Source organism: Carassius auratus, chromosome 12 (assembly GCF_003368295.1).
Source record: "Carassius auratus strain Wakin chromosome 12, ASM336829v1, whole genome shotgun sequence".
NCBI classification, from domain to species: Eukaryota; Metazoa; Chordata; class Actinopteri; order Cypriniformes; family Cyprinidae; genus Carassius; species Carassius auratus.
In genome coordinates this window covers 10,749,811-10,765,968 of record NC_039254.1, presented here as the reverse complement: position 1 = coordinate 10,765,968, position 16,158 = coordinate 10,749,811, and the positions used below count along the sequence as shown (strand labels likewise).

At 35.6% G+C, this 16,158-nt stretch overlaps 2 protein-coding genes across 2 annotated transcripts; one reads left to right on the top strand and one right to left on the bottom strand.

Annotated features, from left to right (window-relative positions):
* The first annotated feature begins 9,839 nt into the window (after nucleotides 1-9,839).
* Nucleotides 9,840-14,682, top strand: LOC113111822 (GTP cyclohydrolase 1). The gene is made up of 6 exons (XM_026276924.1): nucleotides 9,840-10,403; nucleotides 11,234-11,343; nucleotides 11,569-11,624; nucleotides 12,242-12,273; nucleotides 12,860-12,944; nucleotides 13,170-14,682. The coding sequence occupies exons 1-6, from the start codon at nucleotides 10,097-10,099 to the stop codon at nucleotides 13,300-13,302; spliced, it is 723 nt and encodes a 240-aa protein (XP_026132709.1). The 5' UTR covers nucleotides 9,840-10,096; the 3' UTR covers nucleotides 13,303-14,682.
* Nucleotides 14,060-15,973, bottom strand: LOC113111823 (cysteine-rich PDZ-binding protein-like). The gene is made up of 5 exons (XM_026276925.1): nucleotides 15,839-15,973; nucleotides 15,478-15,543; nucleotides 15,332-15,386; nucleotides 15,126-15,229; nucleotides 14,060-15,035 (listed from the first exon to the last, which is right to left on the bottom strand). Exons 1-5 carry the CDS (start codon nucleotides 15,852-15,854, stop codon nucleotides 14,971-14,973), a joined length of 306 nt encoding a protein of 101 aa, XP_026132710.1. The 5' UTR covers nucleotides 15,855-15,973; the 3' UTR covers nucleotides 14,060-14,970.
* Between the last annotated feature and the right edge of the window lie 185 nt (nucleotides 15,974-16,158).

Here is a 16,158-nt window from a genome sequence, read left to right as displayed (position 1 = left end):
GATTTTGAAAAATATGCATCTACTGTTCTTACAGTTACATTAAATGAATCCTGGAGCTTACAAGCATAAAGAACATCCCAACTATAGTCCATGCAACTTGGGTGCCATATTCACAGTTATCTCAAAGCATATGCAAAAGCTTCAAGATGTGAAATGTCTGACATCACTAAGGTATGTATGAATATATATATATATATATATATATATATATATATATATATATATATATATATATATATATATATATGCTTCCAAAAAATGCTAAAATATAGTGGATGAGTCATACACAGACCAAAAAATTTGTAAAATCAGGCAAAGTTAAATTAATCAACTTTTTAAACTAATCGGTTGATTCAACTCAATTATTAAGAAAGTCACTTGCTGCCACCTCTTGGCGTTTGTAGTTTCTTATTTTAAAGAGTACATAACATAACAGTTTCACCTAATCTCATGTTAATCTTGAGTACCAATAGTGTAGTACTGCATCCTTCATATATTCAAAAAGTCAAAAGTGCTGTGAGCGGAGATATAATACTGATGTTTCGTGTTGTTTCCATTAACATATATTCACTTATGTGCTGATGTCCAACAAAATATAGAAATCTGATGCAATTGTACATCCATGAATGGGGTCTTTTATCACTGGGACGGCTCCATGTTTTAATAGCAAACGATGTGCAAATCCATTGTCGACTTGGACCTTGTTTATAAAACATTCATCACTCAAATGACCAGAACACACAAACGCACTTGATACACTCTGTTGCTGTCCCGGAAAAACAAACTGCATCCACTGTTCATGTAACGCTAGGTTCTTGGGGAAGCTGAATACGGTAAACTTTCTTTCACTTCCAAAGATGCACTTATTTGGAGGCATTCTCGAACAAATCCTATGCAGCGATGCCAACTATTTTGAAGTGCATTGATATGCTCCTCTGGTTCTCCTCTGGTATATGTGTGTGCGGGTGCGCTTCTCCGGGAGAAATGCTCATATAAGGACTTCCGTTCTCGTCTATGTCATTAGATCCACGATCTAAAAAATAATAATTAAGAGTTTCGGCACAGAACTTCTCAGTCATTCTTCTAAATTATGTTTTAAAACTTTGTCCATGTTTAGCATGAGAATCCATCTTTTTAACACTGTGAACAACTCTGAATACATGAAACACCATTGTACTTCCCCTTTAAAAAGTAGCTTATAAAATTTGTCCAATCATTTAATATTTCTGTTTAAGCTTAACATTTATGCACAACCTATCTATGAATTTTGTTGACTGTGATTTCATTTCATTGTTAATAGCCAACATGTCTTTTTATTCGATTGAATTTATTGATTAAAAAAGAACCTGACTTAAGAGGACAGATATAACAGTAACTTTTATAATACTAATAAGCCAACATCCTTTTTTTTTTTTGGTCAAAGTTATTTCAGGGTTTTGATCTCTTAACTGAGAGAACACATTCTGTTTATTATATTGTAATGAATATTTAATATCACATTTAAACTTTGAATAGCCTAGACGTGTTGCATATTAATTGTATTTATTAACCTCAAAGCATATGTTTGTGTATTTTGTGTTACTCCATAAGGATGTTCTATTTGAGGGCCTTTGTATTGTAGGTATAAGGCCCAAACACAACCTCAAGCCCAGGGCACCCCACCCCCCTAAGTCCTGCCCTGGTCATGCACTATGGTCTTGGCACTTCATGCTACCAAGCATTTTAGAGACCTGTGTGAATGAGTTCATGTGCACTAGTATTTTCTTATGGCAAGCTATAAATACTTAACATAGTCAGCCTACTTCATGTGATTGATGCTGCACTTATGCTACCAACACTTGCTTCACATGATTGGCTCCACTACGTGACTGCATGCTTCATGCTACCAAGTAGTGATTTGGATGACTAATTACTTTGTTCTTGTCAGCTCTGCTGTCACATTGAGCTTGAACTTTTGCATGAATGTGGGCAATTTATTAGTGTGTTAAGTTTCTTAGCTACGGAGATTGAGAGGATAGCTCTAAGGCCATTGGTGCAGGGTCTAAGTTGACATCCAAGCTTTCACTTCTGTGGTTGGTGCTGGCTTGCCTGATTTTAGGATCTATTTCCTGTTTCAGAGTTTTTCCCCGCAACTTGGGTGTTTCAGTGCCTCAAGAAGGATGATTAGTCTGTTATATAGTTACACCATCCAGCTTTTATGGTACTTCCCATTTAGGAACTAACGCTTTAACTTCTAATCTGACTCTTTAATTTGGATTTGCGTCACCTAATCTTGTGCTTGAGTAGCAATTTCATATTGCAGACGCAGAGGTTCATCCTGTCTCTATCTGAACCAGAGATTGGTTTGTGACCATTGATCTATAAAGATGTGTACTTCTGCATCCAGATTGTCAAGAGACACAGGAAGTCCCTCAGGTTTGCTTTTGGAAGAAAGCTTGCTGATACTTTATTCTTCTGTTTAAACTGGCCTCAAACACAAGGTCAATGGACATGTCTCTGGCTCCGGTCGGTCAGAGCAGTCCATGTCCCAGGTCACCTGAACTCAAGAGCGGACTTATTCTTCAGAGTTTGGAGGGCGGAGTATGGATTATGGAGATTGCACCCTCAGTTGGTGAGTCTCATTTGGCTGCAGTCCGGCCAAGCAGAAGTGAACTTGTTTGCTTCAAGCATGACTACGCATTGCCCGATCTGGTTTTCCCTGTCTCCTCCATCACCTTTGGTATGGACTCTCTGGCCCATGGTTCTGTTAAGAGTATGGACAGAGAGGAACATTTCCTGTTGTTGGCCCCTTACTGGCCCACTCAGATGTGGTTCTCGGAATTAGTTAGTCTGTTATCTGGCCCTCCTTGGGAGGTTCCCCTCAGACATGACCTGTTGACTCAGGCTCGGGGCATGATTGGCACCCACATTAGGATTATGTGTGTGGCCCCTGAGTGGAGTACATTGATGTGTTCTGGTTTCTCGGCAGAGATTACAGACACTATTCTTAATTCTAGGGCTTCCTACATGAGACTCTTGTGAGGAAGCTTGTTGCTTCCTGGTGTAGGCAACACAATCTCGACCTAGACCATTGCCCTGTAGGTCGATACTAAGTTTCTTTAGAGTAATTCTTCTAAAGGGGTGGCCCCTGCCACTCTTAAAGGGGTCATATGATTGAGCTAAAAAAAAAAAAAAACATTATTTTGGGTATTTGATGTAATTAAATGTGTTTATGCAGTTTAAGGGAAAAAAAAAACACCTTATTTTCTACATACAGCACCTTATTATTTCTCCTCTATGCCCCGCATATCTTATCATTCTGAAAAGCGAGGTGTGTTCTGATTGGCCAGCTATCCAGTGAGTTTTGATAGGCTGAATGCCTCAAGCATGTGATGGAAATGTTAAGCCACTTTGATGACGTGTCCCGGTCAGAACACTGGTGCAACAAGACAAAAATAATAAAACACATTTTAAACGAGGCATTTGTTGCATCCAATAGGGACATACAGTAATTACGGATTATAATGACTTATACTGTCTTTTTACGAGTTGCGTTGCATTGCGCCGCGTAAACATAAAACCATGTCTGCATTTGTGAACTGAGAAATGATAAACAAGCGCTACTCTACACTGCTCAAAACTCATGTTTGAATCATCAGTGGCAAATCCTTTAAATATGTTAACGTACTTACAGACGTACTTACAATGCGCTGCACACATTTGAATATTTGGGTTGAACTATTCTGGAACAGTGTTGTAAACATGTCCTCTTTTGGAAGACCAAACAAAGTAGTTTCACATTCGCAACGAAACACAGAGCATCTACACAACATGCTGGCGATGGTGGCAGCAACAATAAAGTAACGCCTTGTTTTTTTGGCTGAACATTTGGGCGGTGTTATGTAAATCTTCCCACATCATCACCATAGCGCCATTTTGGAGAATATGTGCTGAAAGCAGGCTGTGTATGTTCTTCAGTGTCAGCTGCGGAACAAGGATGCACTGTTTTCTTTCAAATCAAAGTGCAAATACATGTAGAAAACTAGTGGCGCAGCTGAAACAGAAGAACGTATGCAGCCTTTAGCTCATATTCTCCAAAATGGAGCTACGATGATGTGGGGAAAGACAGAGGAGACGAATAGTTGAATAAAGTCATTATTTTTGTTTTCTTCTTGTACAAAAAGTATTTTTGCCGCTACATAAAATTATGGTTGAATCACTAATGGCAGATGGAATATTCTGTCGATACTTTTGTATTTTACTTGCCAGTCTATGGAACAGTCAAAAGCCTCCTGGTTTTCATCCAAAATATCTTAAATTGTGTTCCGAAGATGAATAAAGCTTTTTCCGAGTTTGGGGTAAGTGATTAATGACAAAACTTTCATTTTGCGGTGGAGTATGCCTTAAAGAAATCAATTCAATATGCTGATTTTGTAATGTAAAATGTAACAATGTAAAAGTCTTTACTGTCACTTTTGATTAAATGTATGCATCCTTGCTGAATCCAAGAAAATAAGTTATCACTGGCTTCAATCTAACCTTAAACTTTTCTAGTGAAAAAAAAGCCTATAAATTCAACAGAGGAAATAGTCATACAGGACTGGACGTAAATAACATGATTTCATTTTTTATGAACTTTTTTATTAATTTGATATCTCAATTCTTGACTTGTATCGCCACATGCTTAATATGGCTGCCACTGTATACAATACATGTTCTTGTGAAGGGAAGCTTCTGTTTCAGAACATGTGGTTTCTCATATGGCCTGTATCTCAAGCGTGATCGACACAGCTTTCGTTCCTCACGTCATCAGCAAATACTAAAGTCCTGTGCATGAAGAACTTCTCCACACTGATTTGCACAGATATCTTTTTTCGATTTTAACATCTCCTGTGTAGCCGTACATGTGTCTGTACATTATAGACATGTTTCATAGAACCATTCTTCTCAAAAAATATACGGCCATTCATCCAGGGTGTTCTTTTCTTGTGAAGAAATTTTCAACCTTACTTTATTATAGCTGACCCTTGCTGTAATCTAGTGTTCATTGTTGTTATTGTTAACTAAAATTAAAGTCTTAAATTTTTTTGTAAACTGAAATACAGCTGAAATAAAATATAAATGTTAGATAAAAAATGAAAATAAATAAATAAATAAAAATAAATAAATTACTAAAACTAAAACTGAAAGATTTTTCTGAAGAACAGCAGGAAGTTTAACTCGTGAACAACTAAATCACTAACAAAAAAACAAAAAAACAGCTTTGGATCATCCAGTTAACAACACAGTGTTACCAGTTCTTACCACAGTTCTTTCTAGGAATCAATGCTTTTTTTGAATCTTTAAAGTCTCTGCGAGCAATCTTACAGGTGCAGATATATTTGTGCCAGCTCAGCTATTCGACATTCATGTTGCTAGTGGCTAGGCCAGAGATAGTGTTCTCTCTTGTCTGACGTCCATTGAATAAGAAACGAAAGAAAAAAAATCGCACATCAAAGAGGGTGGAGTTTCAGAACATACCCACCGATTGTGTAAACGCCACAGACTAATAGAAACTCAAAGATGTTTAGGAGCCGAAACGAACTTCCCCAGAAAGTTCCCTTTGGTCAGCTGTTTCAAACTGCAGAAACGAACTCAAAACGTACTTTGTTTTGGCCTGATTTTGTTCGAAATGACGTCATATCAGTTCGTTCTTCGATTCAGTTTGAAGTATATCGGGGCCTTTAATATTCAACTGGGTCATTTTTAAAAATAAAACTATTATTTTCTCTTGTGGACTGTATAAACATATTTTATGTGAAATATATTATTCAGGTCAGTACTAAATAAACAATAACGTGCATTTTGTATGATCCCTCGTCTTGTTAAAAATAATTAACATTTTGCAGATTCTCAAAGGGGGGTGTAAACTTTTGACCTCAACTGTAACCCTTTAAATAATAAATTTGGCAAAATCTTGCAATTTTCTACATCATGTATAAAAACACTAATACTTGTTCCCTCAAGGTTTTTTCAACAGTGAGTTAGAAACTCTTCCTCTGTGCATGCACATGGGTCATGAACAGTCCAAAAAGCCTGAGGGGAAAGCATTTTGTTCGCCTGGTCTCCAAAGTAACCTGGCTTATTTGATCTGCTTGCATGGATGTTGTGATTCATGCCATCCACTGATATCCTGATCTTGTCATACACTGGTGACGTCTGGCCCGTTAACAGCAGAACAGCATCATCCTTGTACAATGTCAAAGCAGGTCTACATTAAACAGAGCACGCAGCAGGCCTTGCGACTGGCGAAGGGAATTCTGGCTTTTTAGTGAGCCAGATCCTTCCGTTTAGCTCAGCTGTATTTTGTATATTTATATTTAGGTTCCCCAATTGTTTTGCATGTCTGGCTTTTATAATTCAAAACATTTAGAAATGGTTTGACCTATGCTTAAAAATATCACTTAAAATGTAAAATTTCAAGAATAACATAATTGTACATTGTTTGGTGTAAAAACCTTAAATAATGTAAAACTATCAAGCATACACATTATCACTAAACATTTAATTTATATTGAACTATCAAAAAAAGAAAAGAAAAGAAAAACACTCCAATGCAAACACTCACACAATCACAGCAGCATCCAAAAGTTCTGAAATTGATAAAGCTCATCTCTTGAATTCCACTGTGATGTTTTTCCAAAGAGCAAATAATAATAATTTAGGTCAGTCAGCCAGCTTTCCATTTTACCTCTCATAGGCCAGCAGCTGTACCAGAACCTTCACCATCGCCACTAAAAAAAAAATAAAAATAAAGAAGCCAGGTGACGCAATATACTGATGCAATGGAGTTGCTGAGTTATTTTAGAACATTGCATAAAGGAGTAATCTCCTTTTGGTTATGATCCTGGATTCTGTGTTCTTTTGTACTTTCTGAGCAAATACATTTGATTATTCTCGAACATTGTAAGTAACAATTGCATAATTCCAAAACATTCATGTTAATCTATACATACAATTAATTTATTGTTAATATAGTCTAGACGGGAATAGGGGTCCACGCGCACCCCCCGGCTTTTTTTATGTCACCTGATTTTTTAAAATCCTTAAAGTGTCTATTTTCATAATCTGCCAGGTGCCAAGCTGAAATAATGTCCCAAAGAGTTCTTTTTTAACCCTTTGCTGCACCAGACCGGAACCCGAAAAATCTAAAAGTGATATAGAAAGAGGCATAACATTAGAAGTAAACAACATACAGAGACAAATGAACACATTTTCCCCAGGAATTTAATGGAATGGTTATTTTTTTACATTTGACAACATATTGACCTTATTTCTGGACAAAAATAGCAAAAAAAAATGGCCAAAGATGTGTAGAGGATCAACTATTTTTTCGTTTTCTCAAGCGCATAGGGTGATTTTTTTCCCACAACATATTATTTCTTTATCATTCAAGTGTCTATTAGAAGATTAAATTGGGTACCAAGCTGAAATAATGTCCAAAATGCTTAATTTTTAACCCTTTGCACCAAACCCGAAAACTCTAAATATGATTTAAAGTGGCATAACTTTTGATGTAACCAACTCGCAGAGACAATTGGACACATTTTTCAATACAATTCTGACCCCAGAAATTGTTATTTGTCATGTTTTATAACATCTTGACCATCTGTGGTCAAAAAGAGCAAAAAAAGTTCATTTGACAGCGTTTTTATTATACTTAACAGCCTGAAAAAGGGTTTATTTGAACCTTTTACTTCACCTATCCTAAACCTGAAGATATTTAAAATAAGTTTACTTTTGATATAGTTTTAGAATAGTTTTACTTTTGAAGTTAACAAAACAAAGCAAATTAGCTTAAATAAATAAATAAATAAATAAAAAAACTACAGAAAAAATCCAAAATGGTCCAAAAAGTTGACTGAGCATAAACTGCAAGTTTTTGAATTTTGGGGCTTTGCAGTTGGTGGTCGTCGGTTCATGAAAGCATTCTTTAGGGATGTTGGCCCATATTAATAGGATAGCATCTTGCAGTTGATGGAGATTTGTGGGATGCACATCCAGGGCACGAAGCTCCCGTTCCACCACATACCAAAGATTGGGTTGAAATCTGGTGACTGTGGGGGCCATTTTAGTACAGTGAACTCATTGTTATGTTCAAGAAACCAATTTGAAATGATTCGAGCTTTGTGACATGGTGCATTATCCTGCTGGAAGTAGCCATCAGAGGATGGGTACATGGTGGTCATAAAGGGATGGACATGGTCAGAAACAATGCCTAGCTAGGTCGTGGCATTTAAACAATGCCCAATTAGCACTAAGGGACCTGGCTTACGTGTGATTTTTCGGGTTCAGGTCGGGTGCAGCAAAGGGTTAAAAAAGAACCCTTTGGGACATTATTTCAGCTTGGTACCCAATTTGATCTTAAAATATACACTTGAATGATAAAGAAATAATATGTTGTGGAAAAAAAATCACCCCATGCGCTTGAGAAAACGAAAAAATAGTTGATCCTCTACACATCTTTGGCCATTTTTTGCTATTTTTGTCCAGAAATAAGGTCAATAAGTTGTGGACCCCTATTTCCATGTAGACTAATACATTCAATCACTAATTCATTACTTTTTGTATGAAATAAAGTCTAGCTGCATACAGTCAAAACCCACTGTAAGCTATTTCAACAGTACACGCCTGACGTTCACATGATTAAATTTAAAGCAAGAAACTGACCTTTTTTGGGGAAAACGAGCTTTGTCACAGAAATCAGTTTTGGATATGCTGCTATTTGGAATGACCCTAATGTTAATATTTTCAGTCATATGATTTCAATAAATAAGAAAAAACAATACAACTTAAAAAAAAAATCCCTCAATAAATCTATCTTTTGACTTTGATCAGATTTTGCTAACATAATGGGAACTAAATGTGCCTGCCAGGAAAGTAACTAAATCATTAGGAAATATGCGGAAGATATGACTTAATAAACATACAAAACAATAATTTTATGTAATATTAATATGCAAATAAATTCTTTGTGATAGTTAGATTTTAAATAATGGAATATAAAATATCCTAAGGTCAGTACACAATTAACATCAATGGGAAGTCACATGCAATGGGCATTTGTGTACACCTTTCAAATGAATATAATTCTTTGCCAATACATTTATATTTCACATCAACAAAACAACATTATCAGAAACATTAAGTCTAGTTACTAGGCTATTATTATTATTAGTCTATTATTTAAAACCTATCTTCAAGAATCGTCTTAAAACCAATCTCTTCCATCTTTATTTGATCTCCTAACTGTAGCACTCACTATTTTAATTCTATTCTTGAAAAAAAAATCAAACGACCTTTCTAATCTTTTTGTATTCTATTTTCTTTTCATTAATTATGCAATTATGTGTATGTGTGTGTGTGTATACCTCTAACACTAGATTGCTCTATTTTTTTCTATCTGTTTTTTATTTATTTATTATATAATATAATGCTATGTTTACTGTGTTAAGCTAACTGAGACTTGTTATAGCACTTATATATCATTGCTCTTTTTGTTGCTTTTTGATTGCTTCCACTGTACTCATTTGTAAGTCGCTTTGGATAAAAGCGTCTGCTAAATGAATAAATGTAAATGTAAAACTTTCAAAGAATCTGACGTGTCTAATACAGCTTATGGGGGTCTGGCTTACGTGTGAGCACGTGAGATCATATGCTCAGAAGTTTGACGCTCATTTGTGCCTTTACATTCAGTCCAGCTCCAGCAAATCACGAATCAGTTTCCGCCGTTTGCATGACTGTAACGCATTATTCAATTACACCACATAGAAAGGGTGTGACATGTGTAAAACACAATAGAGCGCGTGCTCACACTAAATACCGACGTGTTCAATTGGACACCGTGGTGGTAGAGGGCTGCTATAAATGCCAGGCTGAGTGGGACAGACTTACACAGCAACTGAATCTCAACTCAGAAGCGCTACAACGATCAGTAGCCTAACTTTACCTGCGAACCGGTTGCACTTCTGAAATAATATAGGCTACATCTGTTTGCTTTACGACTGTACTTTTAAATAAACAATAATAGCATAATAATATTTTATTCTCTTTTAATTAGTCATTTAAAGCACATTCAATGGAATACCAAAAGGCGGCAGAATTGAACAGTATGGGCAAAGGCAAAATCGTCACAGAGTATCTTTGCCGTAACGGCTTTAGCGAGCTGACAGTCGATTCGAAAAAAGTCTCTGTCCAGCACAAAAACGACACATCCCGGAAAGAGACGGAGGAAGAGTCGCCGTTACCTGCTCTGGAGGCGGCGTACACAACCATCCTGCGAGGTCTGGGAGAAAACACTGACCGACAGGGGCTCCTCAAAACCCCGCTCCGAGCTGCAAAGGCCATGCAGTTCCTGACCAAAGGCTACCACGAGACCATCTACGGTAAGCGTCTAGGCTATTAGTATTATGCAGAAAATAATTAGATAATACAGTTCCAGCTGATTTCTGACATCCCGTTTTAAATATAGGGTTTTCAAACGACGTTTTAGTAGGAAATTACAAGTTAGTCAGTAGAAATCACTTTCACCGGAGGTGGTTACTATAGCAACAGCAGCAGATCGGCTGCTTGAACACTTCCAGCTAGCATAGGCTAGTTTTTATTTCTCTCATATTACTCGTTATACTCTACTGTTTATTGGAACAGTGCGTATCTTTAACGTAAATATGTTAGAATTATGTTATTATTTTCTAGTTTTTAATATGTAGTTTCACTGTTTATTTTATTAACCCCTTCAGACCTGACTTTTTTTCCCCACTGAGCATTTTTAGTACTCACTAGTTCTTAGTTCATCACCAAACTGGGTTTTTTATTAGTTACATTCATGGGTGTTGATTGTAATCCAAATTATGATCACATCATTCTAATCCAAGTGTTTTTCAATGGTCTAAATCACATAACACTCCAACTATTTACCCATGGTGTGTTTGGCAATTCCACTACATTGATGAGGTATTGTGTAAAATACTTATACGTCATTCTGGATTTACTCCATTAGTCTGCAACAGATGCTGAAAGCACCAGCTTCAGTACACAGTCTGCTTGATGTGAAGAACTACTTAAACTAATCACACTTTCTACTGAACTGACCTGATTTATGAGAGGCCTTTTTAATGCATATTGTTTTCAAAGTTTCATATTTTCAATTTCTGTAAACCCTATCAAAATAATTTAAGTAACTAACTTTTGTATTTATGTTTTTCTTATTCCACAGATGTCCTTAATGATGCCATCTTTGATGAAAACCACGAAGAGCTAGTTATTGTGAAAGATATTGACATGTTTTCGCTTTGTGAACATCATCTAGTACCATTTTTTGGCAAGGTATGTCTAAAGATTCTGCTAAAAAAATGGCAGTGAAAGATGCTTTTAGCCACTCAGTTTATATTATCCTTTATGTTGCACTGCTAGGCAAGCTGGTTTCATGGGTTGTAAGTGAAGCATTGATGCATACTTTTGTTTGGGCCTGCTTGCTGGGAGGTCAGTGGGTTCTTTTCAATGAGTTGTAGTTCATGAGAAATAAATGTTTTTCTGTTAATTTATCTATAGGTTCACATAGGATATCTGCCAAGTAAAAAGGTTGTTGGTCTCAGTAAGCTTGCGAGGTGAGTATACAACTTGCAAACACACACCACACCACACACACACACACACACACACACAGACAAAATTTAGTTTGCCAGTCTCAGACGGATGGTAAAGGGCCTTGTTCTCACATCAGAGTGGGTCTGAAAAAGAGAATGTATTAGTTACAAGTGGCTGAGTTCTTCTGTTATCACAGCCCATTCACTTGAGGCTTAGATCCAAAGCCTGGCACAGTATCCTGTCCCATCTGAAAAACGCCAGACTAGCTGACTTCTGGCGCTGAGGAAATCCCCCTCAACTCCAGCCTCCACTGTGGAGTGGTTGTGGGAACCATTAACATTGCAATCCTCACAAAATATCATGTACTGCCTGGTGCTTTCTTTGCCCGAGTAAAATAAACCAGACTTTATGAGACATCATTCTTCAGTCCAATTAATATCTTTTATTAATCTTATCACAAAATTGTCTAGAATGTTTACAGTTTGCATTTATAGTTCTATTAAATATTTATTGTCATTATTTTGGAGTGAAATAGCCACATATTGACTTGGTTGTTTGATAAGTGTTACATGTTTGGTGTTTTTTTTTCTTTTTCTTTTTTTTTACTTACATGCTGTGATTTTTTTGTCCCACTTAGGATTGTTGAAATCTACAGTCGCAGACTTCAAGGTAACTGTAACAACCGTTTTATTATTTAGATATCTAAAATAGAATGTATATGGACCTATATTAATGTAAAAAAAATAGAATTATCTATATATATTTTAAAGAAATTAATACTATAATTCAGCAAGGATGCATTAAATAAGTCAAAAGGGACATTTCAAATAAATGCACATGCATTTCCTTTTTATTCATCAAAGAATCATGAAAAATAATCATTATTTTTAATTATCAGCAAAACATATTTATTGATCACCAAATCAGCATATTAGAATGATTTCTGAAGGATCTCTGCAAAATTATGCCTTGCAAACATAGGAATAAATTACATCCTGTAATTTATTAAAATAGAAAACAGTTATTTTTAAATGTAGGTTTTTTTTTAACATTGAAAATCTTAAATTCCCATAACTTTTTGAACTGTATAGATAGATTTACTTATATAGTTACATTATACATAGTCCTTTATAACATTTATTTTTGCCATTAGCATCTCTCAGTTTCAGCCTCAGAATTTCCTGTTGAATCCATGTTGCACCTCACATTTGTTCACATTTCTTAAGTGTTTTCTTGTTAATTTTTTTTATTACAGTCCAAGAACGCCTAACAAAGCAAATAGCAATGGCAATCTCTGAGGCCTTGCAGCCTGTCGGTGTGGCAGTTGTCATCGAAGCAGCGTAAGTACAAAACACAATCATTCTATTAAATTATATCCTAGCCTTCTTTTTCAATAACCCATGCTTCTTCAATGCGATTAGAACTTTGAAGCTCAGAATACACGCAGTCATTCAGCTGCTTTTTATAGTGGCTGTCATGGTTGATGAATTATTTCTACAATAATACGCATGAAAATTTGTATTTCAAATATTATTTGTGGCCTGAATGGACGTTTGTTGTTGCAGTCACATGTGTATGGTCATGCGTGGGGTGCAGAAGATGAACAGTCGTACTGTGACCAGCGCCATGCTGGGTGTGTTCAGAGAGGATCCAAAAGCTCGAGAAGAGTTCCTGGCCCTGACCAAAGGTGCACAGTGATCGCACTACCTCCCCAGCTCCAATTCCATCAGTGTGTTTACAGCCAAACAGGTCAACAAATATTCTCTACATTTGAAACCCACAATGGTGCTAAGAGAATCTAACTGAGCCAGAGTTGTAGATCTTTCCACCAGCTACTGAGACTCAGGGGTCTTCACTGTTTGAATAGAAAATGTGAATATTGAAATATCAGTGTTACATGAACTACTAGTTTTGAGAAACTAACACCGAATGGCCAAACATTCACACAGCTGCCTTAAAACTGATATTTCTATTATCTAACTTCTGATATTAACAAATACTAAATTAAACATATTGCCTGAGATACTTGTCTAACCTTATGACTTTTTACAAAATGAAGACAACTAATTTGTATGTAACTTTAAAAGAAATACGTTTTTTTTGTCACATACTCGGATAATATTTAAGAGGTCATAAGCAAACATGATGAATTATTTATAGTTCCATAAATCAATGAAAGGTTTCTTGTGACATTACCGTGTGACATATTTTATAAATGGTTAAACAACATTGCCATTAGGATATTGTCACTTTTTTTACATAATGCATTGAACTGAATTGTATAAGAAATCGAAACAAATGCCAACCACAACAATAAAGCACCGTTATGAGATGCATTTGTCTGTGTTTTTTTATGCAATTAACTGATTTCTGCAAAATGTAGTAACTATTTTATTTGTAAAGAAACATTTACAGATAAAAACTCACGTTGTCTCACGTTGTAATACTGTAGGTGTCCAGGACAATTCTTAATTTAATTGTTATTTAGGAAATTATATAATACAGAATCTAAGTATTGCTTAAAATAAGGTTAAAAATATACATACTATAATAAGATTATCTATAACAGTTACTATCTACAAACCCTATTATACAATTGTGTGGATCTGAGAGAAATTAAATTCCAAATGATCACTAAAAAAGGAAACAACAGATCTCCTGAAAACATCTGGAACAGTGTTGACAAAAAGACACAATGGCAGAAGAATACGAAATGGAAACTGACTATAAACAGAACTGTACACTGAACTTGTAGCTGTCTTATATTGGTATGTCAGTGTGCATTTGTTTCATATTTACATTAGATTTTGTAATAATGACAATGCCTTGACAACAGAAGAAGAAATATAACTTCAAAAAGATCAATATATTCATATTTTTTAATTGCGGGAACAGGTAACATTTATAAGTGAAAGTCTAAACTTTGCTAAGATCCAATGGCTAAATAAGTAAAATAGGCCATGAAGAGAACTTATTTTTTATTAAATAGCCCTATCACTGTCATGTTTAGTGGATTAAAAAATGATAAATTATTCACTTAAAAAAAACAAAAAGTTTTCAAATGAATTAGAACGTTTTTAAAACATGCTCCCCAGCAAATGTACTCAAAGGCATCTACATTGTCCAAACAGTACAAGCCAATATATTGCTCTAAGGTTGTTTAGTGAGAGAAAAATGCCACGGATATATCTGATATAAATACAGTCATAAACTTAGTGCACTCCTTTTGCACCACAAAGTGCAGCAAACTAAGCTCTTTTGTGAACTCGAGTGATCATTCTCAACACTTGGAAGAGTCAGCACAGATATCCACAAACATCCTCCTCTCAGCTACAGATGATTCTCCATCAACCCATTAATAATAAATCAAACTGAAGTCTGTTTGTAGTTCTTGGTGTCAAGAACCTTCTTTCCACACATGGCACAAATTCCTGTAAAAGTAGAAACAGAGGTCTGGTGAGAACATATAGATGTGTGACAGAAACAAAGAGTCCTTAGCATTCCCTTGCTATCCATCTCACCTTTTTTGTAAGCACATCCCTGACAGTAATGTGAACCTGACTGATGGACAGAGCTTTTGCATATTCTGCATGTGGAAAATCCAGATTTCCCATAAGGATCAAACCTGTCAAAATAATACAAACAATGTTATTATGTTATTATAACTTTTTAATCTAAACGTATTACAAGAGTGTATTGGTGAACCATAAAATTCCATGCAACAAACCTGGCTTTTTTTGATGTCAGCATTTTATTTTCATTAAGCTTTCGACCACCACTCTCTGGAATATAAGGGTTTGTAGGATAATATTGAATACAAATATATAAAAGGGTAATAGCCATTACACGTTATTTCATCTTTAAAACGATTACCTGTTGTGTTTCTAGCCCCATCTTTCCAGGTATCAGGCGTGATAACGCGCCCCAGCTTCTTCTCGCCTGCGGAGGCCATCCAAACATTCATAATTCACAAAAGACCGACAGCACACACATTTCATGTTTGATTTATCAAATTTCACGTCCGAATACACGGCATATTAATGCTTAACATCGTCGAGATAAAAAACAAAAAACTACAAGCGACGTTTGTATTTATAGCACACTGTTCTGTTGTTTCTCTCAGTGATCTTGCTAGCGAGCTAAGCATACGAACTACATTAACGACGTATACATATATTTGTGTAAAACAGATAACCCTTTGCTATACAATATGATTTATAATATAACTACTTACACTTCTCGCAAACCATCTTCAAACGTGCCAGAAAAATCTTAGTTAACACGTCTAGATAATTTTCAGTTACTGTTAAACCGAAGCTAGAAGCAGCACTGCTCACAGGGTGACGTAGATATGGTGTCAAAATAAAAGTCATAAGCGTACCACTCAGTGATACCACTCAATACATTTGTATCTAAGTCTAAAGTATTTTTTTTTTGTATTTAGCGAGAAACTACAATTTGTGTGTAGTAGCAGTGGATGCTAATACCACAAATAATAATAATAATAATAATAATAATAATGTTTAAATTATTTTACTATGACAATCTTTTATT